Raw genomic sequence first — 24,507 nt, 5'->3', positions numbered from 1 at the left:
GTATAAGCCGGATGTCTAGTCTGCTCGCACTCTGTGTGGACGGATAAGCCGACTGTCCCGTCTGCTCGCACTCTGTGTGGACGGATAAGCCGACTGTCTAGTCTGCTCGCACTCTGTGTGGACGGATAAGCCGACTGTCCCGTCTGCTTGCACTCTGTGTGGACGTATAAGCCGGCTGTCTAGTCTGCTCGCACTCTGTGTGGACGGATAAGCCGACTGTCCCGTCTGCTTGCACTCTGTGTGGACGTATAAGCCGGATGTCTAGTCTGCTCGCACTCTGTGTGGACGGATAAGCCGACTGTCCCGTCTGCTCGCACTCTGTGTGGACGTTGGATCCCACGTGGACACATTCACCATTAACCGATATCGCGATCAAACCGCACATTCCTGACCGAAATACGGCGCCTGTTGCGCCAATAATGACGCAACCGGCAGAATACCGTAAAGAATGCAAGCTCGGGTATTGTGTTATCATCACGTTTGATGTTCGAGAGAACAGGCCGTTGATACTGCCGTCCATGTTTAAGTACGTACCCAATTGTGGGATGATGAGAGGGGGGTTTGGCCTTGAGTTTCTTCGTTTACCACCCCCCCCTCCCTTCGCACTCCGTGAGTACGTAATAAATAGATGGTTCCAAATGTATTGGAGAAACCACAGACACCGATCTCCGTACACTGAACTATGTTGATTCACCAGGAATGAAAAATACATTTTTCTTTTATTATTTAAGAAATATAAATCTCTGTTTGTACTTTTGACGATGCGCTTGCAAAAAGGCTTCGACTGAACAATTTGAATAATCGCTGAAGGCATTTTACGACTCATAGATTGTATTAACAGTTCATGGTGACGTCACGTTGACCCGATTCTGAAATGCGTGAAGGTGCGCAGCGTGATGACGTCATGGGAAGGTGCGCAGCGTGATGACGTCATGGGAAGGACGCACGCTCGCGGCGATGGCGCGGAGCGGTACATCCGCTCACCGGCGCGGTGCCTCGCCCTCCTCCTCAGCTTGTGCAGCCTATCGTCGTGTTAGGGGTGGTGCATCCTTCTCGTAGGAACGCGGCCATCGTTCCGTCGCTCGTGTGGGCGCGTTCTTGGCTGAATCAGCGCATCGAGACGGCGGGATCGTTGGTGACGAGTGGCGGAAGGACAAGGCAGGCGGCTCGCTGCGTGAGGCGGTTTGCATCTCCGTGAGGAGAGCGAGAGACGAGACCGCGAGGGTTCCGCGGCGAAACGAGAGCCGCCTCGCCCGTGCTGCACAGTCCCCGGTTTGATACACAAGGCAAGCAAGGCCCCGGTCGGGCGTCGCCGCGTGTTTCTCCGTTCGTCGCCTGAGGTGCTGATGTTTGGAGAAAGTTGTCTTTTGTTCGCCTCACGCCCCGCGCTCCTCACCCCGCGCCCCATGTCTCTCGCTCCTCACGCCCCACGTTCCTCTCGCTCCTCACGCCCCACGTTCCTCTCGCTCCCCGCGCCCCATGTCTCTCGCTCCTCACCCCGCGCCCCATGTCTCTCGCTCCTCACGCCCCACGTTCCTCTCACTCCCCGCGCCCCATGTCTCTCGCTCCTCACCCCGCGCCCCACGCTCCTCTCGCTCCTCTCGCTCCTCTCGCTCCTCTCGCTCCTCTTGCTCGTGTCGCGCTCCTCGCTCCTCGCTCCTCGCTCCTCGCCCCTCGCTCCTCGCCCTCGCTCCTCGCTCCTCAATATGCTCCACGGGTTCTCAAAGTGAGTCCCAGTCGACCTCGGAAGGTTTTTTTTAATGATTTTGTTTGCACGGTTGTCCTTATTCTCCTCACGAAAACCCGTCGGTGTATATCCGTCACATGTTTAAAAGTCGTGATGATTAAACAAGGTGACAAGGTGAGCGACGCCAGGTGTCCACCTCAAGCAAACACTTCGTGCTCGCCTCGTTCAGCCCCCACCGAAACTCTCCGCGGAAAAGTTTCCAAAAAGTTTTTTTTCGTGAAACTTTCGAAAACGAGGAATAAATCGACTTCTCGTTCTTGGTCACCTCCCAGTCCCCCCGTCCGTGTCGCTGTGCTCGTTTTCACGTCAAACCTGCTCCTGGTGCCAAATCTCCATGATGGTGCTTGTTGAGCACACACAGTGTGACGACCTCACGATCCAGCGCATCGACACACCCGAAGCTTGGCCTTGTGCGCACACCTCGTTGAATGTCAGCAACAAATTGTAAATTGGACTTTCCGACATGACGGCTTCATTTGAGGCACCTGTACTCATTTGTAAACCTTAAAGAAAAAAAATTATTTATTTATTCTTTAAGACTATTGAATAAATAAATAAATAAATAAATGCTCCAAAGATATCTGGTAGGGGGGGGTGGGCAGTGCAGATCTTAATCGTGGACACTGAAGCTTCCAAGTTTTTTTGTTGTTGTTAACCATATCCATTGTACCTTCCAAATGGTTAAGATTTTAATCAGAGGTTGATCTGAATAGCTATTTTAACAAGAAACGCTGTGCTCGATGAGCTCATTGGCCACGCCTCCAAACGCAGGTGAAGTGGCACAACCGTGAAGGGTTGCATGTCGAGACTTGTGGCAACACGTTGAGCTTGAAACGATTACAAGCTTTTTTTGTTTGTCATGAAGGCGCGCACACAGATCATACTGATAAAATATCATTGAGTGAGAGTTGTGTGACTGTCCATATATTGCTTGTCCATCAAGTTCATTGATTACTTTTGCTGCAATAACGAGCTACAAGTCTGTTAGTGTTGTTAGATTCTGAACTCAGATTGAAGTCTCTTGCACCAGTGGTTGCCAACTTAAATATATATATATTGAAAAGGGGGGGGGGGAGGATTTGTGTGGACCTCCTTCCAAACACCCAATGATTTTGTGGACCAGCATGTACAACTATCATCGTGGCATATGTGTTGGTCAGATAGCCATCTTAGAGCTGTGTGCATTTGCCTCAATGCTGTCTATCCTGAGTTTGAATCTCAACCCAGATATATAAAACTATTACCCTGGTGTTTCACACGCAGGGAGATTCCATGTGTTTGCATTTGAACTGGGTCCACCTTCTGCTAACATTAGTTGAAATGTAAAGATCTCATGGTGTCCTTCGTGAAGTGGATGAGTTATTTTTACGAGGCCGGATATCAGTGGCGAACACAACCACTAGAGGAAGCAATAGAGTCGGCTCCACCGAACACACCGGAATTGAGGTCATGCCTTTTGGATAAATCCGAAAGGCACGGGTCCCTTACTGGAGCATGAATCGCCAATAATTCGACCACATGGGGTAGGGTCAATTATCAAACTTCAATATACCTAATTACCCATGCGGACAAAGCTACCGGGGAATTCACACCCTCAACGGACCTCGATCAGAACGAGCCGTAACCGAGCCCGGGCCGTGTGTAACCCGAGCGGAGATTACCAAGGCCGGTCGGACTAAGTGAACAATTTACGGCCTCGCTATTTCTCAACACACACCATGCCAAGCCAATGAAAGAAACACAGAAACGAGCTGGAACATTTAACAAAAGGGATATTTATTTATAATGGGGCAGGGGAGCACGCAAGAAGGCAGAGTTAATCGAATACTGAAGGAATAGCAATTTATGTACAAGCACTTATGCAGTTTTACTTAATAGACTGGCGCCACAAACACACACACACGTACACCCAAAAAGAAACGGACCCGTCAGGTCTTTATTGGAGACCTCCAGCTCGATGAAAGGTGAGCTGAAGGTCAGAGCCGATTCTCGGACCTCTCCGTCTCGTGCGGTCTTCGACGATCCGGTGTGGCAGGACTTGAACCTGCCACACAATTCCGCTCCAAGCCCAGGCAGGCGATCCTCGCGGGACAGGCTCACAGGCACACAGGCCACAAGAGAAGACGCTCTGTTGGCGGGACCCCAGGAAGACGACGACTGGCTTCAGAAGACCACCAGACGTCCGAAGACTGAAGACCAGAAGACAACTCTTAACAACTATCTCTCTCGTTTGGCCCACGCACCTCTCTTATCCCACGCTCGCACTCCCTCATTGGGCAGAGAGAACGCTCTATGCCCATATTTGGAGCCAAGCCAGAACGAAAACGCTTGTGCCCATATTTGGGTGAAGTCAGAGCGAAACAATTGTGCCCATATTTGGGGCGAAGCCAGCACACCAACGTCCAGAGAAGCCCCGCCTAGCACACTGGACTCTGCCCACGTACGTGCTGACATGCACGTGTGCAATGGTGCCGGTGGATGATGGTGGAAGGAAGCGAAGGCAGGTGTCATTGTCGTTGTTGGTAATTTAAATCCTATCAAAATAACTCACAGCGCACGTACAATTTATCACCCATTAAACATAGGACGGGACCCTACTGAGAAACGCATACTTACCGATATAACTGATCTATAGGACCTGGCTGTTGTGTGCAGTCAGCTTCCAAATTCGCAACATTATCACTGGGGCGCTGAACAAATTCTAAATTCCTGATCTAACCTACAGGGGGCACTACATCGGCGAGTTATCACTGGGGTGCTCGCCTGGTGTCCCAGCGGCTGGGGCGGCTGGCTTAGGATCCTATGGTCCTGAGTTCAAGCCCCATCAGCTGCTAAATTAACGCCAGATGGGGGTCGACTCAGCTGACATTCTTCTGAGGTCAGCGAATTGAGTACCAGTGTGCTGGTACAGGGGTACAGCATCAGCGGCATAGCCGCGCTCCCAAGAAATGATAGCTGCCCAGCAGCCAAGCTGCCACATGCAAGAACACCACAGGGGCATTGAACAAATTCTAAACTCTCTCTTGGTGGTCGAGGTCAGGCTCTCTCGTCTTGGCGTTGGCGCGGGCCGGTGGCGAGTCCGGGCGACGCCTCCGAGACACAGACGGGAGGCGCAGCCCTGCCGGCTGTGTGGTGCGAATCTGCACGTCTGGCGAGGGACGCTGGAGAGAACTCACCGACCACATCATCGCAAAGGCCCGAGAGCAGGCGCGGCTACGCGAGCTGCCGTGGGAACAAGGTGTCGCAACCTGCCCACCATCACACCTCGAGGGGGCAGGTAACCAGCACGGTCTCGCGGGCTTTTTCAGTCATCCACGGCCCACGACCATAAAGGTTTACGAACCCCGTCTACCTCCCTGCCTATGGGGAGGGTTTTCCTGTTGTTTTTGTATGCATACTGTGGCGCCGTGTCCTGTTAAGTAACAACTGTTAAGTGCATGTACATTCTCATTGTAGTCGGTTGTATTGCTTTTTATTTGCCTTGCTTGTAAATACGTGCATGATTCCTTGCTTGTGTTGTGTGTGCAATATGTGCTTTATAATAAATGTCCTTGTGTGCAACGTAACCCGTTTGTCGCATCCTCCTTTCACCACATTGAAAGTGCCATCTTGCATCGTGGAATGAGTAGTGGGTTTTGAACACCCGAGTAAAAAAGAATCGGAACCGTCGAGGTTGGCGATAACACCGCTCTCTTTTCCCTGCAGCACGGAACGAATCGCTTAAGCGGTTCGTGTCCTAAGCCGACCTGCGGCGTGGTGCAACCCCTCGGGAGGTTACCCGCGCGGGTATTTAGGTATATCGACATTCGGCGATTCACCCTATTTCGTGCAGGTGGAATGCGGACTGGGTTGTGGTGAGGTTAAACCCCCACCCGTGACTGCCTCCTGGCGGTAGTCCCAGGAGGGTCACGACTGAATTGTCCGTCCGGTGGGCGATGCGGCTGCCATTAGAGGTACGCAGCCAATCGCACGCCAGGCGGGCCAGAATCTGTAACAATATATTTTTTCTATTATTTCTATAAAAGTGCATGAATGTTTTCATCTTGCATGGGATTCCTGTTGCTGGTGTATGAGCTCCTCGCCAAGTCTTTTGTTGCTCTGACAAAGTGTGCATTGAAATAAGAAGACATTTCCTCCTCTGTATGCAATTGCTTGCATTGTCGCAAGTTAAGTACAGTGTGTTAAAATAAAGTTTGTTGTAATTGCTGGGTTTGGTCCAACACCATTGTATTCATACTTGATGGATAATTTTGTGATAACTTTCAGATGAGGTGTATACAGGCCCTTTTTGAGGTTCACATTGGGCCGGACCACTTGCAGCTCTTGAGGCCCTTCACCATGAATAAATAAATAAATAATTTAAAAAAGATTCCTGAAAGGAAAATAAGACCATCATTGGCTCAAAAAAATAAAAGTGAAATATAATTTGAATATTTTATTACCTTCTCTACTGTCAATCATGGTGGGAGCAGCATCATGCTATGGGGTTGCTTTTCATCAGCAGGGACTGGCAGGCTTGTCAGGATAGAAGGGACAATGAATGGTGTAAAGTACAGGAAAATCCTTGATGAAAACCTGCTCGAGTCAGCCATGGATCTGAAACCGAAGGAGAGTCACGTTTCAGCAGGACAATGATCTGAAGCACAAAGCTAAAGCCACACTGAAGTGGCTGAATAAGAAGAAAATAAATGTCCTTGAGTGGCCCAGTCATAGCCGTGACTTACACCCAGTTGAACATTTCTGGTGAAACTTGAAGATTGCAATTCCGCCAATGATCCCCATCAAACTTGGCAGAACTAGAGCAATTTTCACATAAAGAATGGGTAAAGATTTCACCATCTCACTGTGTAAAGCTGGTAAACACTGACCCAAAAACACTCAAAGCAGTCATTGCTGTAAAATATTTGTCCACCAAGTACTGACCTCAGGGGCTGAATACTTGCACGACCAGTGAATTTTGATTTGCACATGTTTTTTTTACAGGTATTCCTGACATGTAACCTCCTTCAACTATATCAGTGTTTAGTTTGATCTCCCCAGTTATGAATAAAATAGTTCATTTGGAAAAATAGTTTTGACATGATTTGTGATGTATTGAAAAGTAGCATTATTGGTAGGGGGTGAATACTTTTTCAGGCCACTGTATGTGCAGTCTATTTGATCACTTTAATCATCACTTAAACTGTGTAATTGCCCTCCTAATTATCTTCATCCAGCATTTTGCTCTTCTGAATTACAGTATTTTTCCTGTGATGTCATTTGGTTTTATGGTGTTGTTTCAGTATGTTATAAAAAAAAATTAATAAACTGTCTGCTGGTTTTGTTTGTGTATATTTATTTTTTTAAATACTGGTATATTTTAAAGAACTTTTTATACGTTTGGGATTTGCAAAAGTTTTTACTTTATTATTATTATTTTTTTATCGTGTGTAATACTTGAAACACTGCACCTGTGCAGCACAAGGAGATGTTTTGAAGTGTGGGGTGGTTTTTTTATTTTTATTTTTTTGTTATTTGACTCTGGTGTAGGGTTGGGCAAGATATGAAGTGGTGGCATGGGAGTGGCACCTGTTTCAAATGCATGGTGTCTCAAAATGTATACAGTACATACTTTATATATCAAAAATGATACTGTATTTTCTTTCTGCACTGTCTTGTGGCTTGTGGGTAACTGATGACCTGCAATCATTCTTTCACACACAATCACCATCTTTTAGGTCTTTGTAATACTCAACATTACCCCTCTCTTTGCTCGGTCTGTAAACATTTTATTGAGGCACCCTGTATTTTCTCGTGCCTCCTTCATATTTACTTTAAACATTTTGCTGCATGCTTGTTTGGCCGAGGACAAATAAGTCTGTTTTATGATTGACCCACTAATTGTTTCATATTACACCCTTGCTTACCTTACCACCTGATGCCCAGCATTATCTCGAACATCCATTGCACATGTTTACGCCCAGTTTAACATCTATCTGAGGGACGGTGCACAGATTAAATCACCCTGCATGTGAAACACGATGCCATGTACAGATGAACGACCTCAAAGATATTGCAGCAGGGTAACTTTGCCATGTTGAATGTTTTCTTAAATTGTTGAAATTTGATTTGGGGGTTGCCAAAACTTTTGTATTGCAATATTGAAGTCTGTATCACAATTGTTTATATATTGTTGCGAATTCGCGCCCGCCGGCGTGCGATCGGCCACGTGACTGGAATCGCGGCACATCGCCCACCGGACGGACAATTCTGTCGTGACCCTCTCGGACTACCGCCGGGAGCTAGTCACGGGTGGGCCTTTCGGCCTCACCACGATCGTGCCAATCGGCCACCGCGTGGGATAGGGTTGTTCGCCAAACTCGACCTACCTAAGTACCCACGCGGATGGTAAACCGGGCGATCACACCTCACCGCAGGTCGACTCCGGACATGGGCCGCTTAAGCGGTCCGTTCCGTACTATCGGGATAACCGAGCGGTGTTATCGTCGGCCTCAACGGTTCCGATTATCGGGCGGATTAAGCCCACGACGAACCCGTTACGTGAAGCAAGATGGAGATTCAACCAAAGGAAAGGACGCAGCGAAACGGGGAACAATTCAACATGCAAACACTTTATTCACACCGACACAGAGCACACATATAGCAATTAAAACAATTATGCACAAAGAGCAAATGTAATACGAAAAACAATAAAGCAACGACGACGCAGAGCTACAACCGACTAAGACCGACACACGGCAACACTTAACAGTTTTACTTCACCAGACTGGCGCCACACACACACGTTTACACAGAACCCAAAAGAAAATGGAAGTCGCGACTTCCCTGAGCGTGTCGATTCCCTCTCCGACGTCCGTCGACGTGGTCCCGCCTGGCCGCGACTCAGTGCCCGAGCGTGGTAGGCGAGTCCTCTCCTACATGCCTCGCGCCTGCAGGTGTTGGCCACTCGACGCCACGGACCGAGTGTTCGGCGCTATCCCAGCGCGGATAGGGGGGGGGAAAACGTGGATGGCCAAAGTCGGGAGAGGGAATGGCGGACGCTCCTTCCCACCAGCGGGGTCTTACGACTGCCCCACAAAAGACCCGGCCATCGGCCACCAGGACGAGCGAGCCGGAAGGCAAGAGCAACCACGAAGCAAGAGCATCTACCAAGCAAGAGCATCTACAAAGCAAGAGCATCTACAAAACTGCTTCCCCCGTCTCCAACTTTTATATCCCGGAGCTCCGCCCTGTTGCTCCGCCCCGTTCTTTGCTCCACCCCCCCTTCGAGGCGCTTCGAGAAAGGTCTTGAAGAGGGGCGTTCCTCCTCCCTGGCCGCATCACACCGCGCATCCACCAATCGGGGGCCACCTGCCCTCCCCTCGCTTCTCTCCTCTCACACCAAGTGCGGAGAAGAATGGCGCGAAAAGCCCACCGAGCGTCCTCGTTGGGTTTTATTTGAAATAAAAGATAGAGAAAGAAAAACGACTGACTCAAAGCGTCGCAGCCCGAATGAATCACATTTATTCCCTCTAAACAACCGGTTTGGGGCTAACTACACATGTACTTAAGAGATATCTCACCTACGGGACCTGAATGGTGGTTTGCGAATTTCCACAACCGTAACAATATATATATATATATATATTTTTTTTTTCTTTATACATATATATATATATATATATATATATATATATATATATATGTATATATATATAATCATAATCTACAGGTAATGGACAAGATAAATTGAAGCGCCAATGTAAAGTCGCTTAATAAGGTGTTGGGCCCTACATGCACCCAGTACAGCCAGTATGCGCCGTGGCATTTTCCACCAGTGTCTGGAATTCTGCAGGAGGGATGCGACAGCATTCTTTCACAAGAAAGTCAATCAACTCACACCTGTTTGGATATGGAAAACGCTGTCTCTGACATTCTTCCAGAATGTCCCATAAATGTTTGGGTTCAGATCTGGTGACTGAGAAGGTCATGACATGCTCATCAAACCATTGGGTGACCACCTGTGCTCCTTGGATGGGGGCATTGTCATCCTGGAGGACACACCTCCCAGCAGGAAAGAAATTCTGCAAGATGGGGTGAAGATGATCACTCGGTACTATCAAGTCGCCATTGGCATTGACCTTGCCTTCTAAGGGAATGACTGCACCCAAATCTTTCCAGAAAAATGCACCCCAAACATTATGGAACCACCTAAACACTTCACTATTGGAACCAAGTACTCGGGGTTGTCGAGTTCTTTCGGTTGGCGCCACACATTTACTCATCTGTTTGTCGAGAACATGGCGAAGGAAGATTCATCTGACGCACTTCTCTACTGCTCGGAAGTCCATTGCCTGTTCTATTTGCACCACTGGACTCACAAATGTGCATTGCCAGGTGTGATGAGCGGTTTGTGCACTGCAACCTGACTATGGTATCCTGCTCTGTGGAGTTCTCGGCAGACCGTTCTTGATGAAACTGGCTGCTCGTGCCCCAGGTTTAAATTTACATTCAGTTGATCTGCAGTTTCTCGCCTGCTTTGCCTTGCACTTCAAATTATTGCACAGATATCACGATCCTGGAGTATGCCATTCCTCCCACTGTTCCCCTTTGCTGATGTCTTTTCCTCGGAGTTCCATGCCGACATCACCTCAGAGTTCCATGCCGACATCGCCTTCAACACCGTTGCTTGTGAAACATCAGCAAGTTGAGCTGTCACTGAAGCTCCTGCTAAATGCGCCCCAACAATCACCCCTCTTTCAAAGTCGCTGAGGTTTTATGACCTCCGCCTTTTTTATTTAAAAAAAAAAGGTTAAAAAAAATGTCTACCATAAAACTAAACGGAAATAAACAAACCAGAAATCTAACAAAAAATTCAAAGAATAAAAAAGAAAAAACTACACAACAAATCAAACAAAGATGAAGGAACCAGAAATCAAACAATAATTCAAAACAAGAAATAAAGGAGCAAATGAAAGAAGAAAGGGAATCGAAGAAAAATTAATTGAGGAAGAAGAAATCAAAGCAACAGAAATCAAAAGGTCAAAACGCACCAAACAATGGTTCCACCCTTTTAATCCCCATTGCCTCTGTGAGAGCACGAGAGAGGGAGAACTGTAGTAGTCTTCCACCTTAAAATTTTGTCCCTTAATGACTTCCTCCCGACCCAGGTACTCTTAGCTGGAGTCGGAGCCGACTCCTTCGTCCTCCCGTGGCGGGGTATACCGAGAGCAATGACCTCTCCTTTGGGTGGGTCCTTCGCCCCCACCTCCGTGAGCCCAGTGATTGATGTAGCCACCTCTTGGTCCTTGCTCCCCCCCCCCACTTCCTCTCTTCCCTCCACCTCTTCCTTCTCTCCTTCCTTCTCTTTTCTCCTCCTCCTGCTCCTCCTCCTCGCCCTCCTTACTGTGAGGAGTTTGGGTGGGGGGGGGTGGGGGGAGGGGAGGAGTGTGACACGATAGGCACCGGCACCACCATACTTGGTCCTGGGGCAACAACCACACCCCCGCCCCCGCCCAAAGACGTGCGAATCATTCTCGCATAACTCTCTGTGCAGGAATGGACGGTGTGCCCTGGTGAACCACAGAGGCTTCACCGCACCTGGAAGGTGCAGTGTTTCTTTACATGTCCCAGCTGGCCACACCGTGAACAAAATTATTTTTTGCACCCAGAGACTAGGTGGCCCAGCTCTCCGCATTTGTGGCATATTTTCGGCTTTTCTGAGGAAAATAAAAAAACAAACTTGCCCATGGTCCATCAAAATATTTATCCCATGAGGGATTTGGGTCACCATGCCAACCTCCTTGACCTGAAACTTAACACGAAATTGCTGAGTCCTGATCCATATACGCAGTCCTTTTCAGAGATACCGTGGTGGGGTTTTAACATCAACATATCTTGACAACCAATACTTCACATTGTAATCTGTAATGCTCTCGTCAAGACGGACCGTCATGGCCCTCTCGTTCACGGCCCTCTCGTTCACGGCCCTTTCATGGTCAGAGGGCCTTGACTGCCCCGTCAGTGAGAGACCCAGCTGACCGAGCAGTAGTCCACCTCAACCAGAACTCGGCAAGTCCATCAGCAGACCAAAAGGACACATCAAGGAGAGGAGGCAATAGAAATCCTAGGCCTTGAGCCCCGGTACGTCCACCAAAATCGTCTGCCCAAATACCTCATTCGTTGGCATGGCTCCTTCCTTCACAAGCACAAACCTGTCTCAGTTATGGTGCCTGCCTGCCATTCTTGGGTTCTGGGGGGTGCGCGGACAACACTGGGATAGGGGGAGGCGGTGGTAGGGCCGCACGACTTTACCTTACTGCCTAGTTGATGAGGCCTGCGAGATAGGAGGAAGGCCGGGGAAACTCAGGAAGGGAAAGCCGAACAAAAACACAGGAGTAACAAGACAAAAAGTACAAGTTAAACAAATAGACGAGATGGGGAGGTGGGTGTGGGGGGGATATTGTTATGGATTCGGCGGTGGTGGGAATCACACCCTACTCTTGACAGCCAAATGTTGAAGATTCGGCGTCACTTTACAGCACCGCCGTCTCCAGGGTTATAATGCCAGCTAGTTCGGCACAGGCCTTGGGTCATGTGCCTCTGATCACGATACCAACGTACACCTGGGCCTTATCAGTTGGGGAAATAGATCCCGGCTCCAGACTGGGTTTGTCAGAGACCAAGCGAAGTCTGCCAGTCCGTAGCCCGTTTGGTTTTAAATACGAATCGAGCGGATTGTTCCTCAGCACGGCACGAATAAACTCAAGGCGGCAACTTTCGTATAACTCGGTCAGATTTATTGGGGACACATCGGGGAACACGACACAAGCAAAGCATTCATGAACGTTATAATTAATCTATAACCCGCTCTTAACTAGTTAACTACGGATACGGGTTTCGAAGGGAGCCCTAGCGAGATAAACCTTAGGCCTGGACGACATGCAGACAAGACACAAAGTATTTGGTGATGCCTCATGGACGAGGGGAAAGTGTCAAAGGCACAAATGCGGCTCGTGAGAAGCCGATGGCAACGGAATTGAGCGCCCAAGCTCGAGCACGCCGCGTGGCAAGATGGCGTCGTCCTTTTGTCGCACCTCTCACGCACCAGCCTCGGCGCGTTCAGCCCCCATAAGATCGATGGCACAAGAGAGAAATATATATGGTATGTTCCAGCTGGTTTCTCACAAGGTCCAGTATGCGAATCCAGGCCTGGCCTGTACACCAGACTAGGCCAATCCCGATGTTGGGCTCCGCAGGAAAATTGATGGGATCACAAGACGTGTTGAGCCGTGCAGTGAGTAAGGACAGTCAGAGGCTCCGTGACTGGACTCCGGATGAACCTGTCGATGACCTCCTCATAAAGTCGATTGCCGACTCACACAAGCTATTCCCAGACCAACAAAGCAGCCAGTTCCTTTTGGGGTGGGCCTTTCTCTCGAAGCCGTTCCCAGACCGACAAAGCAGCCAGTTCCTTTTACAGCAGATCACAGACCCGACACTAGCCGTTTCTTCCTTGCCTTCCCGGGGCTCGCTCTTCTGGAACTCCCCCGGGGATACGTCATTGGTCCATCCCTCCAGTCCGCAGCCACTCTCCACCAATGGGCTGCCGACACTCTCAGAGCGCTGGGTGGGGGCTAGTTATAAGGGAAGAAGGAAAAAGAAGCAAGGCACCTCTCGGTACACCACCACTGTACGAACACTGGACAGCCTGCTACACCTCCCGACACACATGTAACGTCCGATTACCAAACAACCTGGCTAAACATGCATTTAAGGGGGGATCTGGGCTAATCCTATATTTAATAACACACTAAGGGCCATTTCCACAACAATATGACGTGCAAAACAAACACAACAAGGCTAACAAGCTGCTAAAAAAGGCAAAAACTCATCGGTGTGGCGTTTTTTCTCCCCCCCCCCCCTGCAGCCATGCCAGCCATAATTATTGGCAACTAGATTTGTGCAGCATTTTTATACATGACTTTAAGTTTGCTGGAACGTTATTTACTTAATTAACACGTGGGCTACACGTGTGGAAGCTGTTGCCTACAATGTACTTTGTGTCCCTCATTTACCCAGGTGTTTCTATTTTTTGTCCACTACCTATATATATATATTGTGGGCAAGAATCTGAATGAATTCTGAGTCAAAGGGCAGAGGAGCCCCTTGTGAGCCAATTGCCATCCATATATATTGCCTAACTGTGTCTGCAGATGTCCTCTTGCAGTTGTTACTTTTTTAGGAGGTTGTTGGCAGGATTTGTACTCTGGCCATTGTAAAACCCTTCATTCTGCAAAACACAAACGCAAATAAATCTGAAAACCCACTCAATGGGAGTACCTCCTGTGCAGCTACCCTTTGCAGGGCAGCTAAGTGGATGGTGGAATTGGGGCTAAAAACCTTTGGAACCCCCCTTCCCACTCTTTGATGACAGGAGGAAAACCAGAGGGTAACCTTCCTGGGTCACATTGTGGTAGTGTGTCATGGTGGTGCTGAGGTGTCGTCCACCAGACGGCGGTCTCTGAGTTAATCTGAGGCGGTCTCTTCGGATAGGTGCCTGGCATGTCCTATCCCGAAGAGAGGATGATCACCTGTGTCTGTTGTCATCTGAGCTCAAGCGTTTGAACATCGGGATTGCAGCACTCTGAGGTTCAGAGACCAGATAGTGGTGAGATCATGGTGGGTGGTTACACTTACTATTGGTCTGGTCACTCTGATGGTTACCATGCCCAAGGAGTTGCTGTTGCTGTGTCCAATAAGCTGACTCCAATGATAATTGGGCTGACGCCGTGGTCAATAAGCGTGTTATGAGACTAAGGATTCCTCACTCCTTGGGTATCGTTTCCCTGGTGTGTGTATGCCCCGACTGAGGTGAGTGATCTCACCATGAAAGACGCATTTTATGCCACGCTTCAGTCTGTGGTTGATCAGTGCTCCAGGTGAGATACTCTTCTCATCTTGGGGGATTTCAATGCATTGACTGGAACTGATAGGGATGGTTATGAGACGTGTGTTGGTCTCCATGGGTCTGGAACTCTGCACCAGAATAACACTAAGTTTCTTAACTTTGGAAGAAGTAATGGACTAAGGGTGGCTGGTTCATGGTTTCAGCACCCACATGCTCATCGCTGGACTTTGTATTCCAACGCTGACAGTGTGCAAAGGAGATTGACCATGTGCTCATTGATTGTCACTGGAGGATAATACAGAACTGCAGGGTCTACTGGAGTGCTCAGTTCTTCAATACCGACCACAGGCTTGTTGCAGCTTAAATCCAGGAAAATGGTACCATCCCAACCTAGGCTGGATGCTGGCAAGTTCAAGGATGAGAGAGTTGCTGAGGAGTTTGTGAACAGGCTAAGTGGGGATTTGGGGGGTCTGGGTGCTTTGGGGAATCCTGAAGAGTTGTGGAGTCCTTTAAGACCACCGTCCTTGATGTTGCCGGTGGATGTCATGGAGCTCTTCGTCGGGTGAAGGAGAATTTTGTGTCTCGAGGGACACTGGATGCCATTGACCTGTCACAGGGCTAGGCTTAATGGCGAAGCTGAGCTGTTCAGGGAGTTGAGGCATAAAACTGTACGTGTGCTGAGGGTGGACAAGGAGGTCGATTTGTGAGGAATCTTTGGCAGATCGGCTGATCCCCAAGCTGTTGAGTTGTATGTCAGGGGTGTTACTATTTCTATTGCTGACCCTCCAATCAACTGTGGTCCACCTTCGTTTGTGGAAACACAGGCTGCGGTGAACCGGTTGAAATGGGGTAAAGCTCCAGGGATCTGTGGCATCCATGCCAAACTTCTCAAGGCTGGTGGGAATGCTGCACTCGTGTCATTGCATGCAGTTCTGTGCTCTGCCTGGAACACAGGCATCATCCCAAATGACTTGAAGAGGGGCCTTGTAGTCCCTCTCTGGAAAGGGAAGGGTGATCGCCAAGACTGCAACAACAACCGAGGGGTGACGCTCCTCTCAGTGCCGGGCAAGGTCTTTGCTTGGATAATTATTGATAGGGTTCGCCACCATCTGCTCAAGAGCACTAGCACCCAGAGCAGTCAGGCATTACACCAAAGAGGTCAACGATCAACCGTATCCTTGCCCTTCGGGTCCTCACTGAACGCAGACAAGAGTTTGGGCAGGGGCTGCTTGCAGTCTATGTTGATCTCTGCTAAACGTTCGATTCAGTGAATCAGGATGCCCTCTGGAGGATTCTTAGTCTTGGTGGGGGTGCCATCAAAACTGATCAATCTCATGTGGATTGACCCCAAGCTGACAGCCAAAGCAACACTGGAATGGCTTCAGAACAAGAATGTGGAAGTCCTTGAGTGGCCCAGCCAAAGCCCAGTTGAGAACCTGTTAGAAAGACTTGAAGATTGCTATTCATTGATGCTTCCTCTGAGCAAATCTGCAAGGAAGAATGGGAGAAAATCCCCTAATCCAGATGTGCAAAGTTGCTAGACATACCCAAGAAGACTCAAAGCTGTATTTGCTGCCAAAGGCGCTTCTACAAAACATTGATTCGGGATTGAATACTTATTGATGCAAGATATTTCAGTTTTTCATTTTTAATTACTTTGTAAAATTTTCTAAAAACATGTTTTTCGCTTTGGCATGATGGCTTATTTTGTGTTGATCAATGACAAAAAATTTACATTCAACCATTTTAAATTCAGGCTGAAGCACAACAAAATGTGGAAATGTCAATGGGTATGAATATAATACTTTCTGAAGGCACTGTATTTACAAAGGGGATGCGTTTCTAGAAATAATTATGTTGATCAAGTGAAAATTAGTTGATCTAAAATGGTTTTCCCATGTATTTAAAGCTAAACATTGAGGTTGCGTTCTGGGCGATTAATTATCGGTCATCATAACCCTAGAAAACCCACGTAAATCCAACTCTCTTTGAATTGCAATGACATTTATTAAGAATACAAACAGTTCCAACAAAAACAATTAATAACATGTAATTGTTATCACAGTCGATGGTGCTTAAAAGCTATACACACTGCTAATTCCCATTAAACGTTCACCTTGTACGTTAAACGTAAGCCTTTTCACGATATGCACCTTGACATCAAACTAGATCACTTAGCAGGAATGCTCCCTGGAAAAGTAGATTGCTGTTTTGCACCCATGTTGAGGATGGCAGAGAAAAAACTAGAATGGCACTCTGTGGAGTAAATTTCATGTGAAGTTCCCCTCAATCTGTCCTGCTGTTCTGGAGATGTTTATATGTTTTAGGATAAATATAATATGGCTGCCAAAACATGTGACCTATGACGTCATACGTGTGAACCTTTTGTTCCTCATGGATAGGCGGTGTGTAAAGTTTCACCTCGATCTGTTCAGCCATTTCAGAGAAGATTTTTGAAGGCTAAAAAGCAAACAAACAAAAAAACAACATGGCTGCCGAATGATGTGACCGATGATGTCAAAAAATTCTTTTTGTGTGTGTGGACTATTTTATCCCTAGATGACCCTCAGAAAATTTTCATACTGATCGGATGTGGTGTTCTACGTATGCAGTTATGACATCATAACGAAGACACCTAGATGCCATAAAAAATCACTCATTCCCCATGAGGAGTACTTGCTACGTGCCAAGTTTCAGGTTTTTTCCTTGGAAGCGGTTTCAGAGATAGAGGTCCAAAGTTTTTCCGTTTTTCCAACATGCATGCCACACCATGTGACTTGTGATGTCATAATTATCATTACAACATTCTACATGAGTAGTCACAGCACTGGTGAAAATTTCGTCTCAATCTGATAAGCAGTTCTGGAGAAAAACACAAAAGTTCTACACAGACAGACAGACAGACCCAAATGCAATAAATACCCTGTCCTTCGGTGAGGTAAAAATTATCGTATCCGGATATTTACCAAAATCAAATCTATTTGTCTTCGTCACACACACAACCTGTCCAAGTTTTGTCTGAATCCGTCCATAACTTTTTGAGATATTCTGCTCACAGACAGACAGAAAGATAGACAAGCCGGTAGGCGGACATGGGTAGTCGCTTACCCAATAGAACCTGACACGATGGGCCCGTTCGATGGGGAATGACCTGAGGATTAAGCACAAGAAAATTCATGATTCCAGCTTCAAGGGTTAATGCTGCAGATTGTTTTTTTCGTGAAAATACCCCCACATTTAGAGGTTTTTCGGCCATTGCTAGGCAACGGAGGGGTCCATGGCAACAGTTCTCTCTCACACATAACTCGGACATACCATGAACCTATCATACCAGTTTCATGTATATCTGACTCGTAGTCTGAGATATAACGAACTTCGTTTTTTTATTGTTTTCGACCAGAGTTCATTCAAAGTCGATCTTCTCCGACAGTTTTCATAGGATCCGGCTGGAAATTTTTGACAATATGGCTGAATGTACTGCCCACAGTCGCTCGTGGCCCGATTTTTGATTTTCGAAAAAAAGAAATTTTTTTATGATTTTATTCAAAAATTTCAAAGTCCCGTTGCTAGGCAACAGTGGTGTCCATAGCAACGGTCCTGAGTTCAAATCCCGCTCAGCTGTTGAATTAACACCAGGTGGGGTTGACTCTGCCTGTCATCCTTCCGAGGTCGGCAAAATGAGTGCCAGCATGCTGGTATACTGTGTCGGAGTGGCGACCCGTCCAGGATTGTTCCCAATAGCCAAGGAGACTGCTTTGGCGGCACCAACGCTCTGCACAGAGTATGGTCCTAATGGATGGATAGCAACGGTTCTCATTTGCACACAACTAGGTCATGGTATCAACCTACCAACCAAGTTTCATTGAAATCGCCATTGTATTAATGGAGCACTGGACCGAACAGAGGGACAGACAGACAGACAGACAGACAGACAGACAGACAGACACATATCGACAGAAATACTGATAATAAGGGTAGAACAAATTTCAATTTTTTTTTTTTTGAATTTTTTTTTTTTTCGACGAGATCGACAACCCAACAAACGGATGAAAACATGACCTTCGTCCACCATCGGTGGTGGAGGTAAAATTGGAAAATTAGCCAATTGGACTTGTACTCCACATTGACTTGTACTCTGAAAAAATAGGGTCGTTAACAGATTTGGTCTCTTTTTCTATAATGCATCCACAATGCAGCATGAGAATAGTAGTTGGTGCATCATTGAAATTTGTCTATTTTGCTCACCTTGAGCGTAGTTCCAGGGAGTTTATGGGATGGCGCGTAGTCCGTCTGTGCGTCCACAAATACTTGTAACTTCTCTAAAACTACAAATATGATTTTGATGAAACTTCACCACAACATTCATCTCTGTGTATGTACCAAAATTTGTTCATGGCGTTAAAAAAAAATCTAGGTCTAAAGTGGTCTACTGGGGAATGGGGGGGGGGTTGGTGGGGTGGTTGGGAGGTGGTTGCCCCCCAAAATATGTATTTGTTTTCTTCTCTGAAACCACACACACCATTTCGACTTGACCACAACCTTTATCATCCGTGATGTACGAAAGTTTATTCACGGCATTAAAAAGAAATAAAAAATCCATCGGTATTTCTTTTCATCTCCGTTGCATATTTTGTGGATCATCCATGTCTTGCAGTGGTTCCCGGGTTATCTTATCCAGCTGCTACCCGGGGGGGGGATGGGAGGGGTATTGCTGCTATGTTTTCTTGCATTCAGAATTTGCTGGAACAAAAATCAGTGGGAGCATTTACTGGATCAACAATGAACTAGTTTAGCAAAGAAAAAGCACAGATGTTGAGTGACAAGTGGATGTGCTGCCAAATTAAAATTCACGAAGGAAAAGAAAATTCCAGCTGGATTTGTAAACTGGAAAAGCAAAAGGATTAAAATAAATGCATGAAAGACATACAAGATGAAAGATGAAAAAGTGCCAGGTCAGAGGTTTTCTACAAATGTGCACCATCCCATTGACCATGCATAACATGTATGAGTGAAAGTTTCCCATTTAAAAAACCTTTTATAGCCTCTTTTGCAGAAGATTCAGAAAACTCACTGATCACAAGGAAGAATGTTTGCTTGACACTGGTTGGAAACTGCAGTTGCAAAGTCCAAGCGTCTGTGCCAGGTTTCACTGGGCCGGACAATTCCATCATGTTTATCATAGATGTTTGGACGACCGACCTCACTCTGCAGCTGCGGCCAGCTGCTTTTATTTATTTATCTTTTTTTGGAGTGACCTAAAATGCGTTCTCCTTCCATGACATCCTCACTCTAGATTGCTATATTTCATTGCTGTTTCTGCTTTCCCAAAGCAGCACACGGACCGTTGTGGAATCTCCTGCAACCACTTATGGCTTTGCATTCTTCCGATCGTGCTATTTCTCAATGGTTTAGAATGTCACGTTATTTCCATGCTGCATTGATTAGCCTGTGGGGAGGAAAGGGGTGCTGGAGAGCGATGTTTAGTGAGCAGTTTTTCCCATTGAGAAAGATTTTTGACACGTGTTCGACACCATCAAACCAGAGCGATGCTGCTGCACACGTATTACTCTGTAACGTCACATGGTCATTGCACTTAGCCATTGTGAGTCGGCCTTCTACAATTTATTTGTGACTTTAAGGTCAAAATATTGATGGCTTATTAACAGACAACACCTGTTATTTATTTTGATGGATCGATGCATATTTCTCTTTTGGCCTCAGTTTAACTTTACAGCACAAATGCATTGTTCTTCTGAATCACTGACTTGGAGATTTTGACTCCAGCTAAAACACTATCTTTCACTGGAACGGCATTCGGTAGAGCACCTAGTCTCGCCTCGCACGTTCATTCTGAATAAAAATACCATTGTTAAATGAACGCACTGCTATTGCTGCCGACTGCTATTATGGCCCATTTTCCCGTACAACCCATGCACGTGACTATGTCACATAATATCTTGGCATGAGTTGTGAGCATAAATTAAATTTTTCACTCGCATCGGGTCATAGATCAGATGTATGAAGTTTCAGATTTTTCGGATAAGGATTTAAATTCGACCAATTATGACTGGAATACCAAGTCACCAATGACATCATCGTTATCACCCTATGTGCCCCATGGGGAGTTGATGACATATGTATGCCAAGTGTCGATTATTATTATTATTTTTTTTTTTTTACGTTGAGCGATTTCTGAAAAAAAAATGGTCTTTTAAATTTTTTTAATTTACTTTCCCCTTTAATCCAATATGGCTGCTGTACAATGTGACCGATGACAACAGAGTTGTCAATGAAATATTTTCCATGGGGAGTTCCTCCTATGTTTAAAGTTTTGCATCGATCGGACAAGAAAGCATTGTAAAAGCTAAAATATATAGACGCACACTCACACGGGGTGAGAGAGGAGAGGGGAGGGGGAGAGAGAGGAAGATGTTGAAGAGGAGGGGGAGGGGAAGAGGAGGGGGAGGAGGGGGGGGGAGGGGAGAAGAGAAGGAGGGTGGGATAAGTAGCGTGAAGGGGGGTGAAAGGCAGTGAGAGGGGAGGGGAAGGAGGGAGGTGGGAGGCACCATGTTGAGTGGGAATGCAGTGTGAGGGAAAAGGGGAGGCAGCATGAGGGGCAGGATTGGTATAATGAGGGGAAGGAGGAGGCAGCATAAGGGTAAGGGAAGGAAGTGTGAGGGGAGGAGTTGGGGGGGGGGGTGGGAAGGAAGACAGTGTAAGGGGAGGGTAGGCAGCGTACCTGCACATTACTGGAGCGATAAAATGCACCCAAACAAGAAAGTTTTCTTTTTAACCGCCGTGTTCTATGTAAAACCAGGCAGAAGCATTTAAAAAACTAGTAGGGCACTCGGTAGAGCGCATACCTCTGCCATGTAATGCCTGATCCACGAGAACATATCGGGCCCAACATATTTTGAAATATCATGCTTTTCAGTACCATATCGCTTTTGGCCTCATCACTCAAGATTAAATAATTCTCGTATCCAGATCCGGATTTGGATCTTCACCACAATCAAATCAATCCATCCTTGCCACACACCCAACCTGTCCACCAAGTTTCATCCGAATCCGTCCACAACTTTTTGAGACCGTGCTATGTATCGGTTTGGCACAATCTCTCAATGGTGAAGAATCGCTTAAAAAATTATCTGATCTGGATCCGGATTCAGATCTTCACCAAAATTGAGGCAATTCTTTCTTGTCAAACACCCAACATGTCCACCAAGTTTCATCCAAATTCGTCAAACTTTTTGAAATATCGTTTTTGGCCCGGTCTCTCAATAGTGAAGAATCACTTTAAAAATTCTCGTATCCAGATCCAATTCTTCACCAAAATCTAATCGGTTCGTCGTTGTCACACACCTAACCTGTGCACAAAGTTTAATTTGGATCCGTCCACGACTTTTTGAGATATCCTGCACACAAACAGACAGACAGAAAGGGGTGAAAACATAACCTCCTTCACCTTTGGTGGTTTAGGTAATTAAAACCCTTGCTGTCTACCTGGCAAATTCTTGTTTGCATACATGCCCCAACCCATACGCGTTTCTCCAACCTGTTTGCTTGCAGGTACGCACAAGCCCCACCATGTCTGATCTCTGTGTGCTGTCGACATACATCTCCGTTTTCAGCCACTGCTGACTGAATACATTGCAGAAACTGAGTGTATTTATATGAATATTTTGTCATGAAAGCAGATCGCACAAAACTGGGAAAAAAGAAAACTGTGCATGTAATTGCCGAAATAAATAAATAAATAGACCCCTGTCAACTCTACCATCATGAATCGTAAAAGCAGGTTGGAGAGCACGGCGTTGCTCAAAATGAAGTTCCAGTTTCTGCCCATTCCTTAATCTTTTCTTCACTAAATGCAATTGTCTGAAGAGTAGAAAAATATTAAGCTTCATGCATTGCTTAAATAAATACACTTAGAAATATATATGTGTATATATATATATATATATATATATTGCTAATTTGTTAAAATTTTCAGATTTCACTCCATATTTGGACACTCGTTTAGCTCATGAGATCCGATTTTCAGATCGGATATAATATTTCGATTATCTACTTTAATTAGTCCGTGAGAGGAGATCATGTTTCCAAAGCAAGGCATGTTTGAATAGTCAAACAAAATGGCGATTTAAGATCCCAACAGTGAACTGACCATGGATGACACCTTGACAAAGGATAATTAAATAAGGCCGTTAATCATCTTCAAAAGGGATGTTTAAATTAATGCAGACACCCAATTTTCATTCCTGCACTCCCTTGGAGTTCCCTTAGTATGCATACCAAGTTCCACGGTGCTAGGTTTCATGGTTTTGGAGTTATGGAGGATAAACACTCACACTCACTCATGCAGATATTTATTAGTGTCAATTTATTGCTGGAAGGGTAGCCTTGAGTTTTTATCCCCCGCCATATGACGGAAGGGGGATATTGTTGTCACCCAGGTCGTCCGGCTGGCCGTCCGTCCGTCCGGGCGTCAATATTTATAGCTGTGAGTGCGATAACTCATAAACTTTTTGCCATATCGATTTGAAATTTGGGTCACACATGTACCACCTGAAAAGGAAGAACTTTATTGATTTTGGGCGTGGCCGGATCCAAGATGGCCGACTGGGGCGGCCATCTTGAAAACAATATGGCCGACGGGCGGCCATCTTGAAAAAAATGGTTTTTGTAATAAATGGAAAACCGCTTATCTGATTTTAATTATTTTTCAATGGGGGGAGGGGATTCCCCATCTCTGATGGTATATTTGTGTACTTGCCTCTGAGCTGTCTAACCTGGGTGTAAATCTCGGCCCAGGTATAAACTATTGCCCTGAGGTTTCACATGTCGGGCGATTTCTTCAATTTGTACAGTTCCTCAAACAGATGTTAAACCAGGCGTCCTGTTTGCTTGCAGTAGTTGGTTGGTTATGATGATGATGATGATATATATATATATATATATATATATATATATATATATATATATATATATATATATATATATATATATATATATATATATATATATATATATACATGTTGTCCTTTACGAAGAATAGGTGACTTAGTGCTGGCACCCTGGTTACGTTCCAAATTCTGGTCACCTTCAGGCGAATGTTAGGCCTAACCAGCCGATTTGTGAAATACTTGGGACAAAAACGTTTCTGCAGCCATCCCCATGGAATGGTGGGGATAATTGGAGCAGTTGTAGTTGTGGATGATTTCTGATAGATACCATTTCTCGTGTTTTTATTTCTTGTTGTTCTCTGTCTTCCGCCTGTTAGGATTCTTCAAAGGTTTTCCAGAGTTGCTGCAGGATGATACGTTTCTTGCGTCGCACTGGAGGGGAGAACCAGCGGGACAAGGCATTGAAAGACAAGTTCAAGTTCAACAAGGTACAAATGTCAATTGTGCTTGTGAGGTTTACTTCCTTATGACGTGGATTTTGGTACCATGTGTCAAGTTTTGGAAAGTTGACCCACCACTGCAAAACATAATACAGTGGACAATGCAAAATAAGTGCACATGTGCCTCCCTATTTGATTTCTCCATGAAAAATAAACACACATTAAAACATCATCGTAAGGCTTTGAAAACAAAATATTATCACTTCAAATTTCGTGTTTTATTGGTAGTGGTACATATGCTTAATGTCCGAATTTATTACACGTCTGGTACTGCACATGCCTGGTGTTGGCTTTATGGTTAGGGTGGTGGGCTTGGGATCCCAGGATCCTGAGTTCAAATCCCCCTCAGCTGTTGAATTAACACCAGGTGGGATTGACACGACCTGTCATCCTTCCGAGGTCGGCAAAATGAGTGCCAGTTTGCTGGAATCCTGTGTTGGAGTAGCGACCCACCCAGGATTGTGT

General features: G+C 46.2%; 1 protein-coding gene across 3 annotated transcripts in view; it reads left to right on the top strand.

Moving 5' to 3' along the window:
• The first annotated feature begins 955 nt into the window (after positions 1-955).
• The window catches only part of LOC147031314 (lethal(2) giant larvae protein homolog 1-like), a 152,678-nt gene continuing 129,126 nt past the window's right edge, over positions 956-24,507 (top strand). For 2 of the 3 annotated variants that reach the window (XM_085861575.1, XM_085861585.1), the window contains exons 1-2: positions 957-1,286; positions 23,920-24,030. In XM_085861575.1, the coding sequence (XP_085717701.1) occupies positions 23,953-24,030 (78 nt within the window). In that variant the 5' untranslated portion in view covers positions 957-1,286; positions 23,920-23,952. Of the gene's footprint in view, positions 1,341-23,919; positions 24,031-24,507 lie in introns of all 3 variants that reach the window. The other variant, XM_085861592.1, reaches the window with a different exon arrangement.

The sequence above is a fragment of the Eptatretus burgeri genome, chromosome 2 (assembly GCF_056783735.1).
Source record: "Eptatretus burgeri isolate ZD-2024b chromosome 2, Ebu_testis_v1, whole genome shotgun sequence".
In the NCBI taxonomy this organism is placed as follows: domain Eukaryota; kingdom Metazoa; phylum Chordata; class Myxini; order Myxiniformes; family Myxinidae; genus Eptatretus; species Eptatretus burgeri.
This window is presented reverse-complemented; position numbering and strand designations above follow the sequence as displayed.